General features: G+C 48.2%; 1 protein-coding gene across 2 annotated transcripts; it reads right to left on the bottom strand.

Annotated features, from left to right (window-relative positions):
- Positions 1-10,033: 10,033 nt before the first annotated feature.
- GJB1 (gap junction protein beta 1) lies at positions 10,034-16,309 on the bottom strand. 2 transcript variants are annotated; one of them, XM_081792720.1, is made up of 2 exons: positions 15,523-16,309; positions 10,034-11,546 (listed from the first exon to the last, which is right to left on the bottom strand). In XM_081792720.1, exon 2 carries the CDS (start codon positions 11,528-11,530, stop codon positions 10,679-10,681), a length of 852 nt encoding a protein of 283 aa, XP_081648846.1. In that variant the 5' UTR covers positions 11,531-11,546; positions 15,523-16,309; the 3' UTR covers positions 10,034-10,678. The 2 variants fall into 2 exon arrangements, with proteins under 2 accessions (XP_081648846.1, XP_081648845.1); XM_081792719.1 differs by lacking the exon at positions 15,523-16,309 and adding an exon at positions 11,941-12,053.
- Between the last annotated feature and the right edge of the window lie 2,190 nt (positions 16,310-18,499).

Here is an 18,499-nt window from a genome sequence, read left to right on the forward strand (position 1 = left end):
CTGCCCTGCTCTTTATCACTCAAAAAAAAATAATAATAATGGTATTTACCTTAACAAGTGATGAGGATTAAAGGAGACACTTAAAAAAATTTTTTTTAATGTTTATTTATTTTTGAGAGACAGAGTGTGAATGGGTCGAAAGGCAGAGAGAGAGGGAGACACAGAAGCCAAGGCAGGCTCCAGGCTCTGGGCTGTTAGCACACAGCCCAACATGGGGCTCGAACCCATGAACCGTGAGATCATGACCTGAGCCAAAGTCGGACACTTAACCGACTGAGCCGCCCACGCACCCCAAGGAGATACTGTTTAGCACAGTGCCCAGCACACACTAAGCACTTAATAAATGTTAGCTTTTATTGTCCAAATGATCAGTTAGGAGATAATTGCAAGGCCTGAAGGAAGGCAAGAGCACAATGGGAGTGCTGAGGAGGAGAGGGGCTTGGGAAAGTTTTGGGAAACACAATCACCGAGACCTTGTTTGTTGGCTAGCTGATTATATCTTAGCATGAATGATTTTTAGTTGGCATGAATTCTCTAGGGAATCCGCATTTTCAGACTAACTTTGGAATGAAGGGCTTTGTCTCTTGAAGGGAAGCTGGAGGAGAAACAAAAAGGGGCAAGGGGAGACTGGTAAAAAACAAAGTGTGACTTTGAGATCCCTAAGGTTAAGGCAGAGAAACAGTGGAAGTTTGAAAAGTTTATCTTGATTTAGGGGTTGGGCAGGTAGGGCTTTTTTGCTTTTGTTTTGTTTTAAATTTATTTTATTTTATTTTAAAATATTTATTTATTTATTTATTTATTTATTTATTTATTTATTGAAGAGCACAGCAGGGGAGGGGCAGAGAGAGGGGGGACAGAGGATTCGAAGTGGTTTCTGCACTGACAGGCTGACAGCAGTGAGCGAGCCTGACATGGGGCTCGAACTCACAAACCGAGAGATCATGACCTGAGCCAAAGTCGGATGCTCAAACAACTGAGCCACCCAAGTGCCCCTTAAATTTATTTTAGTGACAAACAGAAAGTATGAGCTAGGGAGAGGGGCGGAGAGAGAGGGAGAGAATCTTAAGCAGGCTGCATGTTTAGCTCATAGCCCAATGTGGGACTCAATCTCATGACCCTGGGATCATGACCTGAGCCAAAATCAATAATCGGATGCTCAAGTAACTGAGCCACCCAGGCTCCCCTTGTTTTGTTTTTGTTTTGTTTTGTTTTGTTTTTTAAGTAATTCCCTATGCTCAATGTGGGCTGCAAACTCACGACCCTGAGATCAAGAGTCACATACTCTACTGACTGAACCAGCCAGGCGCTCCTTTTAAATTTTTTATTTTTTTAGGCAGTGGTTGTAAATAACTTTCTCCCCATCTTCCCTGCACTCTTCAAATTACCTTGCTTCCTGGGGAGAGAATTTCTGAATCCTGTTCCAGGCAGAGATCCCTGGAGAAGGCTTCTCCCTCCAGACTGCCCTTCCCTGTCTGAGCACAGGACAGCCTCCTCCTCAACTTTTACCATTTCTCTCTCAACCTTAGGGATTCCCAAACGCACATTGTTTTCAAGCAGGCTGCCATTTAGGGATATTTTTATATCATACTGAGGCCCTCCCACCCACCCCTGTATCCTGAAACTTTTCCTAAGGCAGTATAGAGGAGACAGCTAGATTTTGGATTAGGATAGGCCTAAGTTTTAATTCTAGTTCTGCAGTTTTAGGTTGTGCAAACTTTATTTTTTTAAGTTTATTTGTGTATTTTGAGAGAGGGAGAGAGAAAGAGAGAGAGAGAGCATGGGGAAGAGGCAGAGAGATGGAGACAGAATCCCAAGCAGGCTCTGCACTGCCAGGGCAGAGCCCAACTCAGGGCTCAATCTCATGAACCATGAGATCATGACCTGAGCCAAAGTCTGACGCTCAACCGATTGAGCCACTCAGGTGCGCCCCTTTCTTTTCTTTCTTCTTTTTTTTAATAGACTCCCTTCCCAACGTGGGCTTTGAACCCACAACCCTGAGATCAAGAGTCGCATGCTCTACCAACAGAGCTAGCCAGGTGCCCCTACTTACATTATTTCTAGGTCTGGTAATAAAGCTTAAAGTTTCAGACTATGATCGAGGATTGAGACGCATCCTTTTCATTAAGTGACATTAAGAATTAAGACACTCCCAGGGCGCCTGGCTGGCTCAGTTGGTTAAACATCCGTCTCTTGATTTCAGCTCAGGTCTTGATCTCAGGGTCCTGAGTTCAGGCCCCACATTGGGTTCCACGTTGGGCGTGGAGCCTACTTAAATAAATATATATATATATATATATATATATATATATATGTACATATACATACAGTCCCCTCACAGCCATTCTCCCACATATATGTAAATATGATCATACATACTGACATATGTGTAAATATGGTCATATGTACTATGACATATGTATGCAAACATACAGACTTGCTTACTTACAAATACTCACATGGCAATTGCCAGTCAAGAAAGCATGTTATTGTTTTCTCTGGGTATATACCCAGTAGTGGAATTACTGGATCATAGGGTAGTTCTATTTTTTTTTCTTTTTTTTTTTTAACACATTTTTTTAAAAGTTTGTTTATTTTTGACAGAGAGAGACAGACAGAGCATGAGTCGGGGAGGGGCAGAGAGAGAGGGAGACACAGAATCTGAAGCAGGCTCCAGGCTCTGAGCTGTCCGCACAGAGCTCCACGCGGGGCTCGAACTCACAGACAGCAAGATCGTGACCTGAGCTGAAGTCGAACGCTCAACAGACTGAGCCACCCAGGCACCCCAGGGTAGTTCTATTTTTATTTTCTAAGAAACCATTGTAGTGTTTTCCACAGTGGCTGCACCAATTTGTATCCCCACCAACAGTGCACGAGGGTTCCTTTTTCTCTACATCCTCACCCAAGACACATTATTTCTTGTGTTTTTTATTTTAGCCATTCTGACAGGTGTAAGGTGATATCTCATTGTGGTTTTGATTTGTATTTCCCTGATGATGAGCAACGTTGAGCATATTTTCATGTGTCTGTTGGCCATCTGGACATCTTCTTTGGAAAAATGTCTATTCAGGTCCTTTGCCCATTTTTACTCAGAACGTTTGGGGGTTTCCTGGTGTTGAGTTCTATAAGTTCTTTATATATTTTGGATATTAACCCCTTATTGGATATATCATTTCCAAAAATATATGCACTCCTATGTTCATTGCAGCATTATTTGTAATAGTCAAGACATGGAAGCAGCCCAAATGTTCACCCACAGATGAATGGATAAAGAAGATGTGTTTAACACACACACTGGAATATTACTCAGCTACAAAAAAGAATGGGATCTTGCCAGTTGCAATAGCATGGGCAGACCTAGAAGGTATAATGCTAAGCGAAATAAGTCAGTCAGAGAAAGACGAATACCATATGATTTCACTCATATGTGGAATTTAAGGGACAAAATGGATGAAAAAATAAAAAAAGAGACAGAAAAAACAGACTCTTAAATACAGAGCACAAACTGGTGGGTACCAGAAGGGAGGTAGAGGGGGAGAAATAGATGAAGGGGATTAACAATACATTTATCTTTATGAGAATTGAAAAATGTGTATAGAATTATTGAATCACTATATTGTATACCTGAAACTAATATAACACAATGTTAATTATGCTTCAAAAAATACACACACACACACACACACACACACACACACACACAACCCCAGGGGAAAAAAATAAAGTTTAATGTAAAAGTCAAAAAAAGAAAGAAAGAAAGAAGAAAGCAAGCAAGCAAGCAAGCAAGCATGTTACTTTGGTGAAACAGAATTTAGCTCAATATCTGAGAGAGTCAGTGAATACAGTTGACCCTTGAACAACACCGGTTTGAACTGCATACACAGGTCCACTTCTATGTGGATTTTTTCCCCAATAAACACAGCACAGTACTGTAATGTATTTTCTCTTATGTTTTTCTTAATAATATTCTCTTTTCTGGGGCACGTGGGTGGCTCAGTCGGTTGGACAGCCGACTTCAGCGCAAGTCATGATCTCACAGCTTGTGAGTTTGAGCCCTGCATCGGGCTCTGTGCTGAGAGCTCAGAGCCTGAAGCCTGCTTCAGATTCTGTATCTCTCTCTCTCTCTTGTCCTTCCCCGCTCACACACTCTCTCTCTCTCTTAAAAATACGTAACATTAAAATAATAACATTCTCTTTTTTTAGCTGACTTTATTAAAAGAATACAGTACATGATACATATCATATCTAAAATATGTGTTAATCAATTATGTTATTGCTGAGGCCTCCAGTTAACAGTAGGCTCTTGGTAGTGAACTTTTTGGGAAGTCAAAAGTTATACATGGATTTTCGACAGTGCAGGGGGTCAATGCCCCCACTCCCACATTGTTCGAGGGTCAACAGTAGTTGAAGGATGGCACAGGTAGTGAGAGAAAATAATGATAGCACATACTTGTATAGGGCTTACTACCGACTAGGCACTGTTCTAAGTGCTTTAGGTATAATCATTACATCTAATCCCCACTACGACCCTGAGATACAGGTGCAATTATTATCACTGTTTTACTGATGAGGAAACTGAGATCCAGAGAGGCCAAGCAACTTGGCTAAAGTCACACAGCTAAGGAAGTGGAGCACACTCTTAATCACTATGCTATACTGACTTTCCAGAGGGGTTTCAGTTGAAATGGCAAACCATCCTGGCGTGCCTGGCTGACTCAGTCAGAGGAACATGTGACTCTTCATCTTGGGGTCATGAGTTCAAGCCCCGCATTGGGTGTAGAGATTACTTAAATAAATAAACTTAAAGAGAAAGAAATGGAGAACCATCCTGTGTAAATTACCCCTTTCTCCGTGAGGTCCACTATCAGACCACTCTGCTCTCTTTTGTTTAATTACACTCTTTTTAAAAAAGTTTATTTATTTTGAGAGAGAGAGACAGAGAGAGAGAGAGAGAGAGAGAGAGAGAGAATGAGTGGGGGAGGGTCAGAAAGAGAGGGAAAGAGAGAAAATCCCACGCAGGCTCTGTGCTGTCAGCACGGAGCCCAACTTGGGGCTCGATCTCACGAACTTTAAGATCATGACCTGAGTCAAAATCAAGAGTTGGATGCTTAAACGACCGAGCCACTCAGGCACCCTCAGGTCACTCTGCTCTTTCTTCCATAGCTCATCATCACCCTTAAGGCATCTATTTGTGCCAAGATCTGCCCTGATGTGGATCTCCTCAAGATCTTCACAGTCTGTCTATGGCAGCAGTGAATTGCCTGTAAGTCTAGTAGGGGCTAACTTTAAGACTCCTACACGTGATAGTTCAGAGCCTAGGGCCCTGCACACTTTTAGCTATGGCATATGAGACCCCTCACAGACTGGCCCAAACCTACTTTGCCAGTTCCACTTCCTACTATGACCTACAACCCCATCCCACGCATTCTCTGCTCTAGTCACACTGAACACACCCTACTCTTTCAAGACTCTGAACCTTTGCCCACGCCTATATCCACTTCCCCACTGCCCTTAATTCAACAGGCTAAGCACCTACTATGTGTTAAGGCTAGGCATGCAATTTCCACACAATTTGATAAGCACTACAATGTACTGCAGGAGTTCAGAATGAGGGGAGGACTCATTCTGTCGGAGGGACTTGGCAGGGGACGGGGAGGGGAGAAGAGAGGTGAATCGTTCACACAGGAAATGACATTTGAACTGAGTCTTGATGATTACGAGTCTGCCAGTCAAGGAAGGGGAAGGAAATCTAAGTCCTATGATATTCTGCATCCAAAGTGTCTCTCACGTGTGTCTCCTCTTATTCCTTCTGCCACCGTCCTGGTCCTACAGGCACCATGTGGGCTGTTGCAATAGCCCCGCAACTGGCCATTCTGCCTCTCACCCTTCCCATCCCCAGTCCGCTCTCCATGTGGCCTGCCAGAGCCAGCTCCCAAACCACAAATCTGAAGGTGGCATTCCTCTACTCAAAGCCCTTAGTGGGGGGCGCCTGGGTGGCTCAGTCGGTGAAGTGTTCAACTTCAGCTCAGGTCACCATCTCGCGGTTTGTGCGTTCAAGCCCCTTGTCAGGTTCTGCGCTGACAGTGGGGACCCCTGCTTGGGACACACACTCTCTCTCTCTCTCTGTCCCTCCCACCTCTCTCTCTCTCTCTCTCTCAAAAAAAAATTTTTTTTTTAAAAAGAAAGATTAAAAAAAAAAAACCCTCTAATGGTTTCCATCACTGGTGAGACAGTCTTAACCTCTTATAGTGACACACAAGGTCCATCATAAGCTGGTCATACTGTCTCTTTCCCATCTCCCCTTTAGCCAATCCTCACTTCTCCAACTCTCCACAGTAGACTATTTGTCTGACTCGAGACAAAATCACACCCATACCCTTTCAGTGTTGCTTTTTAAAAAATGTTTATTTGTTTTTGAGAGAGAGAGAGAGAGACAAAGAGAGAGCGTGAGCAGGGGAGGGGCAGAGAGAGAGACACACACACAGAATCCAAAGCAGGCTCCTCTGAGCTGTCAGCACAGAGCGCAATGTGGGGCTTGAACCCACGAACTGTAAGATAATGACCTGAGTCTAAGTCAGATGCTTAACCGACTGAGCCACACAGCCACCCCCCCTTTCAGTGTTTTTTGCCCACCTTTTCCCCCCTCCCTAGAATAACACAATCCTTTCCCCACCTGATGGGTTCAGCCTTGCCTAATCCAGGAATCCAATGGAGCCCAGCTTGGTGGACCTTTATGGCCCCTTCTGTACCATAGGTCATGTCTGCGTTTACATATTGTGGAACCAGTAAATGGAACAAGCGTTCTCCTCTAGCTACCACCGTGTGCACCCAGGCTATCTGATTGGGTATCTGAATCAGTTCGTGGTTGCCATGCCAATTCTCTGTGGATAGTGCAGCCTGCTTTGAAATCCCAACCCAGCTGGCTGGGGCCTTGACTATTCTCCTAGTGCAGCCGGCCACTCCCCTCATGCAACAGCTGACTCTTGTCCTTGCCCCCAACTCCTGGGACCTCCGCACACGGATGCCTCTAAAAGACCATAAATGTCCCTAAAAGCACCAGTACCGTGAGAAAGAGTGGGTAAGAAGCTCCTGTAACTTGGCTTTTTCTGTTCCCAGATTAGATCCTTTGACTTTGCAACATGTCTTGGACTTTGCTGTTTGGACTGCTGTCCACTCTGTGGGGGAGCCAACCCTGTTATCGCCAAGTTCTTCCCACTAGCCCTGGTCCAGCTGAAGCACCCTCACTCCCTCCTGGCTCACTGCAAGTTCTAGCATGCCTTCAGGCTGTGGTCTCTGTGCTTCTGACATATTATCTTCCCTCCCTTTACAGTTTATAACCAGCTTCTGAACACATCTTATTTGATTCTCACCAAAGCTCTGTGAAAGAAGAGATAGAGAAGTTATTATCAACCCTATATTGCAGATGAGGAAACTGAGACTCAGAGAGGGTAGGCCTAATGTGTCCAAGGGGATAGAGCTAATAAATGGCAAACCAGGTCTCTCTCTCTTTTAAATTTTTTTTGTTATTTATTTTTGAGAGAGAGAGACAGAGACAGAGACAGAGCGTGAGTGGGAGGGCAGAGAGAGAGGGAGACACAGAATCCAAAGCAGGCTCCAGGCTATGAGCTGTCAGCACAGAGCCCGATGTGGGGCTCGAACCCAGGAGCCATGAGACCGTGACCTGAGCTGAAGTCGGACGCTTAACCAACTGAGCCACCCAGGTGCCCCCAAATCAGGTCTCTTCATTGCAAAGCCCTCTTCACTACTGCGGTCACTTAGTACTTTGTGTGGCAAGTACTACGCCCACTTGCCTCCTGTTTCTCCCTTACAGACATTCTGGGGACAAGCCTCAAATAAAAAGTCAATCCTGGGTTAGCCCTACCGACCCTCTCCCCTCCCTGAAACACTGTGTATTCCAGCTTCCCTCAGGGTCCTTTGGCCCTGCTCCCATCTGGTTCACAGGACACAAGGCTAAGTGTCCTCCCTTGGGCTGTAGAGCATGCTCATAGCTTTGTTGTCCCACCACTGCCCCCTGGAGAGGAAAGCCTCGATCTGGAGTTGGAGCCTCTTTCCAAGGGAGATTTGTAGAACCTTCTGAAGAGAAACTAGATACCTGAGGTGATGATGGATGTAGCGTTTCTCCATGTGTGTAGGGCAGGAGGTTCCTTTGTGGAACCAGGAGGAAATTTTTAAAAAGGATATCTTTTTCTTTTTTTAAAGCTTATTTATTTTTGAGAGAGAGAGAGAGAGAGCAGGAGAAAGGGGCAGAGAGAGAGGAAGAGAGAGAATCCCAGGCAGGCTCTGTACCACCAGCACGGAGCCCAGTGTGGGGCTTGAACCCATGAACCTCAAGATCATGACCTGAGCCTAAACCATGAGTCGGACACTTAACCAACTGAGCCACCCAGGTGCCCCATGGAAATCTTTTTCCTGATGGCCTTTCGGATGGAGAAGAAATGCTCTGTGTTTGTTGTGCTCTGTTCCAGGGGCGGGGGTGGGGAACAGGGGGTGGATTTTGATAAGAAAAGGAATCTCTCCCACCTTGGGGGACCTGGGGGTGGGGGCTTGTCTTGTCACAGGATATGATGTCAGTTTCTAAAAAGAAAGGAAATTTCTTGCAAGAAAGGAAATTTTTGTTTCTAGAGAACAATTCTGATACGATTATGCCTGATTTCCTCTTCCTTCCTTTCTTTTTTTTTTTATTTTCTTAAAAATTTTAAATGTTTGAGACAGACAGAGTGAAGGCAAAGAGAGAGAGGGAGACACAGAATCCGAAGCAGGATCCAGCCTCTGAGCTGTCAGCACAGAGCCCGACTTGGGGCTCAAACTCACAGACTGGGAAATCATGACCTGAGCCGAAGTCGATGCTTAACTGATTGAGCCACCCAGGTGCCCCTTCTTCCTTTCTGATGTACTTCTCACACAGAGTCAATGTACTCTGACAGGGAGGGGCAGATCATTTTTTTTTTCTGTCAAGAGGTAGGGGAGCTGAGGTGAGAAACTTGCTGAGGGGGCAACTTTTACTCTGAAGGATCAGTGCTGAGGACAGTGACTCTGACATGGGGAAAATTCTGTGAGCCCGGGGAAGCCTTTTAGGGATCCCAGAAGTCCAGAGTGCTACAGGGAGCTTAGAGATGTGCTAGGCCAGCCCTTTGTTTGCTCACAAGGAAACTGAGGCTTGGGGAAAGGAATGGGTTACTCCTAAGTGACAGAACTAGGACTCGAAGCCAGCTGTGTCAAGTCCCAGGTTGGGGCTTTTCCCCTCACAGTTGACACAAGGCGGGGAGGCTACCTGCTGCTTGGGAGAGTGATGTGAGTGAGGAGACCTGGCTAGGAAATGTCTGACCTGTGTTGGAGACATCTCTGGGGTGGGAGGCATTGATTCCTGGCGTAGGGAAACTGAGGAAGAGGATAAAATTAGGGGCTGTGTCTAAAGGAGAAGGGTCAAAGTCACTGTGCAGTCTAATGGGTGGCTTGTGGGGCATCAGTTTGCAGTGAGTGCTGAGGTTCACGGGAGGACTGGGGTGGGGGGGTGGATATTTCTCCTAGGAGTTGGGGGGAGGGGGATGTGTGCTCCCCTCTCTGACTTGTGAAATTTCTCTATCATTTCCTGTCTCTCTAGATGGAGTTGTCATTTTAATGTTTTTCTGATCAGAGGAAGGGGCCCAAGGAAACTTCTTGAGGTAACGTAAATGTTTTATAATATGTTGTGGTCACGTTTACAAAACTGCACGCAACTCTGAAACTGCCATAAACTATACTTAGAATGGACAAGAAAAGATAAAATTAAAGGAAGGGCATAAGGGAATTTGATCCCAATGAAGCTGCTATAAAAAAAAGGTCCCCCCCAAAAGCCAAAACAACAACAACAACAACAACAACAACAAGAACAACAAGGCAAGAATGGCTCGGGGTCTTGCTATTTCTGTTGCCTGTTGCTTTCTAGATCAGCAAAAAACCAAGGCCAGCTCATCTGAGGATGGGGGGCGGTCAGAGGTTGCAGGAGAAAGAACTTGACAAACACGCAAGCCACCTCTTCATTTACTGTAAAATCCTGTTTAATGTGTAACATTTCAGGCAGAGAGAGGCCTTGAGAACCAGAGGCAAAGGTGGCCCTGACCAACCCCCGCTCCAACTTATCTGCCTGCGTCTCCCTCCCCTAATTCCTCCACCCCAGACGTGTCCTGCTTTTCCTTGTGGCTGGCAAGCGCTGTTCCTCCTTCCCTCGCGGGCACTACCCTCCCTTCTCCACCCACATGTCCACGGCACCCTCCTTCCATTCCACTTTGCCCACGTCCCTCCCCACTGATGTGACTCCAGAAATAGGGTATCTGACAACACAGGGTTAAGATTAGTTTCACAATTGGAGATGCTGTCAGAGCATCCTATCTCTTGTCCCCAGTGGCCTCAGGGAGAGGGAGAGGGAAGGGAAAAGGGGGACGGACAAGAAGAGCTGCCCACACCCCCACAACCTTGAGCACTGGCAGTGGGTGGCCTCCAGCTCCCAGCCTGTTCGGCCCCTCAGACGGAAGGCCCTGGGAGGAAGGGAGATGGCAGGGCAGGAAGATGTTGATGGAGCAGTCCCTAGCAGGCAGAGGCCTGCACGCCAGCAGGGGAGAAGGAGGGGTAGGCCCAGGGCAGGGTCGGGGGGGCGGGATGGGCGGTTGCCTGGTGCGTGGCATCAGCAGGCCGAGCAGCGGTCGCTCTTCTCAGCCAGCCCAGCCCCGGTGCCCGGGCTGCGGCGCAGTATGTCTTTCAGGGAGCCGTCCTGCTCACTCAGCAGCTTGTTGATCTCGTTCTGCTTGTACTCAGGTGACAGGCGGTGGCCGAAGCCTGAGCCCTTGCGGGAGGGTGGATTGGAGCGTCGCTGGGCTCGGCGGGCGCAGGCCCGGATGATGAGGTACACCACCTCGGCCACGTTGAGGATGATGCAGATGCCAGAGGCTGCCAGCATAAAGACAGTGAAGACGGTTTTCTCAGTGGGGCGGGACACGAAGCAGTCCACGGTGTTGGGGCAGGGGTAGGCCTCACACTTGACAAGCCGCACCATGGCGTAGCCCGGGTAGAGCAGATAAAAGACATACATGAAGGCGGCCTCGAACAGCAGCCGGAAGACCACGCTGATGACATAGGTCCACCACAGTGTCCCTGAGATGTGGACCTTGTGCCTCTTCACCTCCTCCAGGTGGAGGGGGTCCCCGTGACCCTCGAGTCGCAGCATTTTCTTTTCTATGTGCTGCTGGTGAGCCACGTGCATGGCTACGAGAAGAGCCGGGGTGGAGACCAGGATCAGCTGCAGAGACCACAGCCGCACGTGGGAGATGGGGAAAAAGTGGTCGTAGCAGACGCTGTTGCAGCCGGGCTGAAGGGTGTTGCAGATGAAGGAGGACTTCTCATCACCCCACACACTCTCTGCAGCCACCACCAGCACCATGATCCTGAAGATGAAGATGACCGAGAGCCATACCCGACCAATGGCAGTCGAATGCCGGTTCACGCCACTGAGCAAGGTGTACAAACCTGTCCAGTTCATCCTGCCTCATTCACACCTGCAAAACAGGAGCCACAGAGCAAGCTGGCAGAAAGCTGGGGCAGAAAAGCTGGGCACCATCACACTGCCTGACACACACCCCCCACCCCCGTCACCCCTTCCAAGAGCCAGTGACAGGAAGGGAAGAAGGATGGTCATCGCTTTCCTCATCACCCCATGTCCCTTGCCAGCCTCTACTCCCCCTCCTCCTCCTCCTCTTCCTCCTCCTCCTCCTCACTTGACTTAACCTCCCTGAACCCCATCTCCCTTCTTCGCTTTCATCCAACATTCTTTCTTCTCCAGCCCCTTTCTTCGCCAGGCCCATCTTGTTCTGTCATTAGCCATCCTCTTTAGCTCCCCACCCCCCAGCTCCTTAGCTCTGGACCTGGGGCAAACCCAACAAAGCCCGTTACCTTGGGGAGCGCCTATCCCTGAGGCCACCCAGACAGGTCCCCTATGGTCTCATGTCTGTGCAGGGGGAGTGGTCCCTGGGTCCGCGCCTGCGTCCCAATTCATCGCCGCCCGGTGCTGGGGAGTCATATGCTGCTTTATACCCAGTGTCTGCACAATGGGACCTTTGTGGGGCTCTGAACAACGCCCTTTAGAATTCAGATCAAACGCCCTGACTTCCGCCCACCCTACACACAGAGCACTTGTGTCCCAGCGCCGGACACCCAGCCTGCACCCACCTGTTCTGTGCCCGCCCGGTCCATCGCCGCACCCGCCCCACAGCCCCACCAGAAGAATGGCTACAGCGGGGGGTGGGAAGAGATGGAACAAAGACAGGTGCATGTAAGAGGGGACCCAAGGGGACCAGGAGGCTCTGGGCTGAGGCCCTCCCCTGTGACTCTACTAGAAACTGAGGGTCAGCAGGATTTGTCCTAGGTTGAGATCCCCTCCAGGGTATGGGTGAGCTCTCTTAGCTCTTGAGGGGGAAAGGGAGCTCATATTTCTCAAGCCAGGGACTGTGTTAAGCTTTCTCCCCCCCATACATGCTCTCTTTGGACCCACTGGGCAAACCTCTAAGGACTTTCCCCCAGTCTTTCCAGATGAGGAAGCTGAAGCTCAGATGAGTTAAGTAACTTACTCAAGGTCACACAGCTAAGAAGTGTTAGAATAGAATGAAACACAACAGTATCCGAAGAGGAAGTTTAGGCTCTTTCCACGGTATACTCTTTATGCTTTTATAGATGGTGTTGGCAAAAGCAAAAGCCAGCCATCAAGAATGACAACAGGGGCGCCGGGTGACTCAGTTGACTTCAGCTCAGGTCATGATCTTATGGTTTATGAGTTTGAGCCCTGCATTAGGTTCTGCATTGACAGTGTGGAGCCTGCTTGGGATTCTCTCTCCCCACTTGCTCACTCTCTCCCTTTCTCTCTCTCTCTGTCTCAAAATAAATAAACCTTTCTTTCTTTCTTTCTTTCTTTCTTTCTTTCTTTCTTTCTTTCAAGAACAACAACAGGGGTGCCTGGGTGGCTCAGTCTGTTAAGCATCTGACTTCGGCTCAGGTCATGATCTTATGGTTTGTGAGTTTGAGCCCCACGTCCACGTCAGGCTCTATGCTATGCTGACAGCTTGGAGCCTGGAGCCTGCTTCAGATTCTGTGTGCGTGTCTCTCTCTCTGCCCCTCCCCTGCTTGTGTTGTGTCTCTCTCTCAAAAATAAATAACCATTAAAAAATTTTTTTTTATTTTTTTATTTTTAATTTTTTTTAACGTTTATTTATTTTTGAGACAGAGAGAGACACAGCATGAACGGGGGAGGGGCAGAGAGAGAGGGAGACACAGAATCGGAAGCAGGCTCCAGGCTCTGAGCCATCAGCCCAGAGCCTGACGCGGGGCTCGAACTCGCGGACCGCGAGATCGTGACCTGAGCTGAAGTCGGACGCTTAACCGACTGAGCCACCCAGGCGCCCCTAAAAAAAATTTTTTTTTAAAAGAACGACAACAAAATCAAGGACTAATGCGACCCATAAGATCACGAGAAGAGTGGAAGCTGTTGACCTGTGAGTACTTTCCAAGTCCAGTGTCATGGAGCAAACCCTGACCATCCCTCCTGGAGCTTCCGGGAAAGGAGCCCCTGGTGGACAGGTTGGCACATGGTGAGTACAAACCAGAGGGAGAAAGCAAAAGTTAACCAAGCAAACAGAAGGTTAGAAGATGGAATAGGTAGGAGTCATACACCTTTGGGTTTGAATCCTGGTTCTTCGCCTAATACCACTGTGGGCTACTTACTGAACTTCTCTGAGCCTGCTTGCTCATCTATAAATAGGGTTAATACCCAGGGTTGTGAGGATCAATGAAGCAACCTTCAAAAGGTTCTCAGCTCAGCTCCAGTTTTTCATAGCTGATAATCAAGGGAAGTAAGCATCTTATCAGAAAGAGAAAGCAATGTTGTTTTGAGAGACTGGGTGGTCTGCCAGACCCATTATCCCCTTTTTCTTCCCAAGGCTGATGTTGACCTGTAGTATCTGTCCTGAGATAGAACACACTGTTCCGTGGCTGTCCTACCCCAACATCAAGTGTACATTGTAAACTCCTGGTTTCCTGAGCTTGCCAGTTGCTCTAGGGAAGAAATTCCCCTCTAGGCTTTAGGCAGGCAAAGAAGGCCTCCCTGTACCTCCTACCAGCACTTCTGCCATTAAGTTGAAAGTAGATCATTCTGGGAGCAGGGAACTGGATGTGAGGAGAGAGCACACAGGCCTGGACCTGTAGGAGATGCAGGGAGTTTCCTGCCCCCGAATGCAGGGGCAGTGGTTGTGGCAGAAGGCCTGCATCCAGGTCTAGGTGCTCTTCTCTGTTGTAGGAAGGAGGGGGGAAGATATTAGCCACAGAAAAGTTGGGGAAGGTGGTGAAAGAAACTAGGGGATGGAGGGATGGTCCATGGGACATAGATTACTTCTCTGAACAAGGTTGTCTTTTTTTTTTCATTTAACTTTAAAAAAATGCCTTAGTAAAGAAATGCTTCATCTGGTGAGACACAGTAGGTTCACAAACAGGTGGTCATTCTTGAAAAAAAATTTTTTTAACATTTATTTATTTTTGAGAGACAGAGCACAAGTGGGGGAGGGGCAGAGAGAGGGAGGGAGGGAGACACAGAACCCGAAATAGGCCCCAACACGGGCTCGAACTCACAAACCGTGAGATCATGACCTGAGCCGAAGTCAGATGCTTAACCGACAGAGTCACCCAGGCACCCCAACAGGTGGTCATTCTTAAGAATAACCATTTACTGGGGCGCCTGGTGGCTTAGTCAGTTGAGCTTGATTTTGGCTCAGGTCATGATCCCAGGGTCAGAGGATCGAGCCCCGTGTTAGGCTCCGCACTGGGTGTGCTTCAGATTCTCTCTCTTTCTTCCTCTGCCCCTCTCCCCTGCTCATGCTCTCTCTCTCTCTCTCTCTCAAAAAAAAAAAAAAAAAAAAAGAATAACCATTTACTGAGCACCTGTTACACCAGGCCTTGCATGTGAACTACCTTATATAAACCTCACTACAACTCTGTGAGGTAGGTATTCTTTTTAATCTTCATGTCACACATGAGGAAACTGAGGTAAAGAAAGGTGAAGGGATTTGTCCAAGGGTCACATGGGTCCACGCAGTTATTATGTGACAGAACTGGGATTGTGAGCCAGGCCAAGCTGACTCCAGAGCCCATACTTTTCCCATAAGCTCTACTACCTTGGCTAGAATTATAATTTTTCTTTCTTTTTATGATTATCATAATTTTTTTTAATTTTAAGTAAGCTCCACGCCCAATGTGGGGCTGGAACTCATGACCCTGAGATCTAGAGTCATGTGCCCTACTGTTTGAGCCAGCTGGGCACCCCTATAATTTTTCTTTCTGTGAGTGTTTTTAGAACCAGGGGGATTAAAAATGGGTCTGGCTTTTATTCTCCTGTAGCTCCTTCCTTTTCCTATCAGCTGGGAACTCTTTTCCTCTCCTGCCTTCCCAGGGCTTTCCACTGCCTCCTGATCTGTTCTGTTTTCCCTTCCTTACCTTTCTTGAGCTGCCTCCTCCAACTCCAAAGCAAATGCCAGCTGTTCTCTCCTCTCTGCTCCTCAGCCTGGCCTCTCCTGGGTTTCTAGGTTCTTGTAGCTCTCCACCTCTCCTCTTCTTGCACTCTCTGGGGCATAGCCAGGAGCTCCATTTGGGGGCCCCTAAGCACCCTTGTGTGGGCACTGGGATCTCAATTTTGCTCTCCCTTTTGGATGGAGAGCTTATCCCTTATCTCAAGGGTTTCATTTTAAAACATCCAGGGGAGTGACCCGGTTTTGAAATCCAAACCGTTTTTGTGACTTTGGGTTAAAGTCCAGGTATTGATAAGCTCTGTGTGGCTCCAGGCGTGTTTTGCTCTCATGTTTAACTGGACAAGACTTCTCCGGCTATGTCAGGCCCTGGCCTTGTCCTCAGATTCAGATTTGCCCAGGCATTCGAGCACAGTTCAAAATCAGGAGATCACACTCAGTCCCTACAACAGTCCTGTAATATTATCCCCATTTTTCAGACAAGGAAGTTGAGGTTCAGAGAGGTTAAACAACTTGCTTCAAAGGCAGCTCTGCTCAATGGTAGAGTCAAGTTTCAAATTTATTTTCTCCTGACCTCAAAGCCTTTGTACATCGCACCGCCTTTGACGGTCAGCATTCTGAGACCAGGCCCACAACTCAAAACTTCCACTCCTTCCCACATGTGTTTGCATGCGTGGGCATGTGCACACACACGCACATGCAAGTGTGCACAGCACACACGTTCATCAAGTGTGTCTCTCTCTCTTTCTGTCCCCACCTCTTCCCTGTCCCTCTTTCCAACTACAGGAAATCCTGGTGTGGTTTTTTTTTTTTTTTTTTTTTTTTTTTTGGTTCTGGAGGAGGGCCCTGGCTGGACTGGAGGAGGTTATATTCAGCCCCAGACTCCACACTTCCTCCCCCAGTTCACAAGCAGTCTGTGGCTGGGAAAGGACAAGGGGCTTTCTTTGGGAATTCTTTCTGAATCTCAGGCTGCCTTCATCAGTTTGGTGTGGTTCAGGCCAGACCTCTGTAGCCTTCTCCCTCTTCTGTTTCTCTCCCCTGCCTCCACCTTGTGGCCCCACAGCACCCGTCACTTCCCTCGTCTTCTCCGCCCTGCCATATGTATTGTGTGGCCACACTTGGGTCAAGGCCACTCCAGCTCATTCCAGTTTTCTCCTTCTCTCTCTGCCATTGTCTTTTCATAGAACTGTTAATGTCAGCTCCCTTACTCACTGTGTGGACTACACCCTCTTACTCCTCGGTCAGCTATCTGACTTCCTGTTGCTCTCCACTTGGGCTTATTATAACAGCCACCATTTATGGAATGCCTATGGTGCTCTAGAAGCTGTATGTTCATTAACTCTCATCCTCATAACAAGCCTGTGAGCTGTGGCTTGCTGTCTGCAGTTCACAGATGGACCAAAGGAGGCTCAAAGAAACTGAGTAAATTATCACACAGCTGGTAAGCAAGTGCTGGAGCTCAACCTGGGACTCATGGTGACCCCTCACCAAAGTGTGGGTCCCTTCCCCATTGCTCTGTGGCATCCTCATCCATAAGTGTCTCCACTCACGCCCCTCTTGTCTGTATTCTCCTCTCCTCGCCTCCTTTTCTAAGTCTGTGCATTCTGCCATGCCATTCCCAACAGCTGGAACAACTTTCAAACAGCTGGGAGGCCACCCCTCCTTTAGATCTCCAAATCATCAGTTACTCAAGCTCAGCTTGAGTCTGCCTACCCCCTCAAGAAAATGGAATCCCGTGCCCCCGTATCCCAGCCCTGCTGGCTGTACCTCTGCACCTGCTAAATGCACTGTATTCACCCAAGCGCAACCCCAGGTTGGTTGCACGCCTGGTGTACCTTCTAATCAGGGAAGGAAAATAGCACCTGGCAGTGCCCAATGGTCCCACCGAACCCTAACCCTCTGTGGCACGAAACATCTTCAAGAGACGAACTTGGCCACCTCGTACTGAGGAGACCCCTCAAGTCTTCCTGGGAATTCAGCCCTGTGAGGATGAATGGAATCCATGGCTGGGAATAAAGGGGGACAGGGGAAGCAGCTCTGAGCTTGGAAAGAGGATAAGAGTTGAAACTTAGAGAGAGAGGCTAAGCAAGCCTGGAACCTGGCAGGAAGGGCCTCACTCTTCCCAGAGGGAAGCACAGAAGGGATCTAAGTGGCTTAGTGCTGAGGCCAAGAGAAGGCAAAGCCCGAGCCTCTCCCCAGCCCCCATTTCTGCCCTCCTGTGCCACACCAGCTCCCCCTCCCTGGCCCACCTCCCCCAGTCCCCAGCTTCCTCACCTGCCTGCTGCTGTCTTTCCTAGGGAATGTCTGCAGGCGTGTCTGCACTGTGCTACTAGATACTGTCAGCCCAGTCCAGGGGAGGGACAAAGAGCCCAGGGCCAGAGCCAGATTATGGCCCACAGCCCAAGAGGAACCAGACAAACATTAACCAGCCCCGCCTCCTCACGCACACAATCATTAAATAAGATTGATCCCCTGAGCTCCCAATGGGTTTGGTGAGACAAATCACATAGCCTGGAGTTACTGCCCTATCCCAAAGGTAAAGAGGCATCATTGTCACCCAGGTGTCCATGTTTAGTCTATCCGGGAGACTAAATGGGACTTAGGCTCATCAACAGCCCTCAGGCTTCCCCCATCCCCCAGCCATATGTAGACCAGTGTGTGGGTAAGTTGCACGGAGGGCTCCTGCACTGGGTACCATCCCTTCCATCCCTTACAGATCCCAGCTTCTGAAATGATATGACCATAGGGAGAAAAAAAGACATGGGCAGTGCTTCCTGACACCTTGAGGTCAAGATGGGGGATGGTGGTATTTCCTCCGTATGGCAGTACCATGGTGTTCTTTCACCTTTTGCTTATTGTCTGTGTCATGAGTGGCTGGGGGTGGACCAAAGGATTTCCAAACCCATTCTAGAACCCAAACACCTCTTCAAAAATTGCCTTCTACCCTC

Source organism: Panthera onca, chromosome X (genome assembly GCF_046562875.1).
Source record: "Panthera onca isolate mPanOnc1 chromosome X, mPanOnc1 haplotype 2, whole genome shotgun sequence".
NCBI classification, from domain to species: Eukaryota; Metazoa; Chordata; class Mammalia; order Carnivora; family Felidae; genus Panthera; species Panthera onca.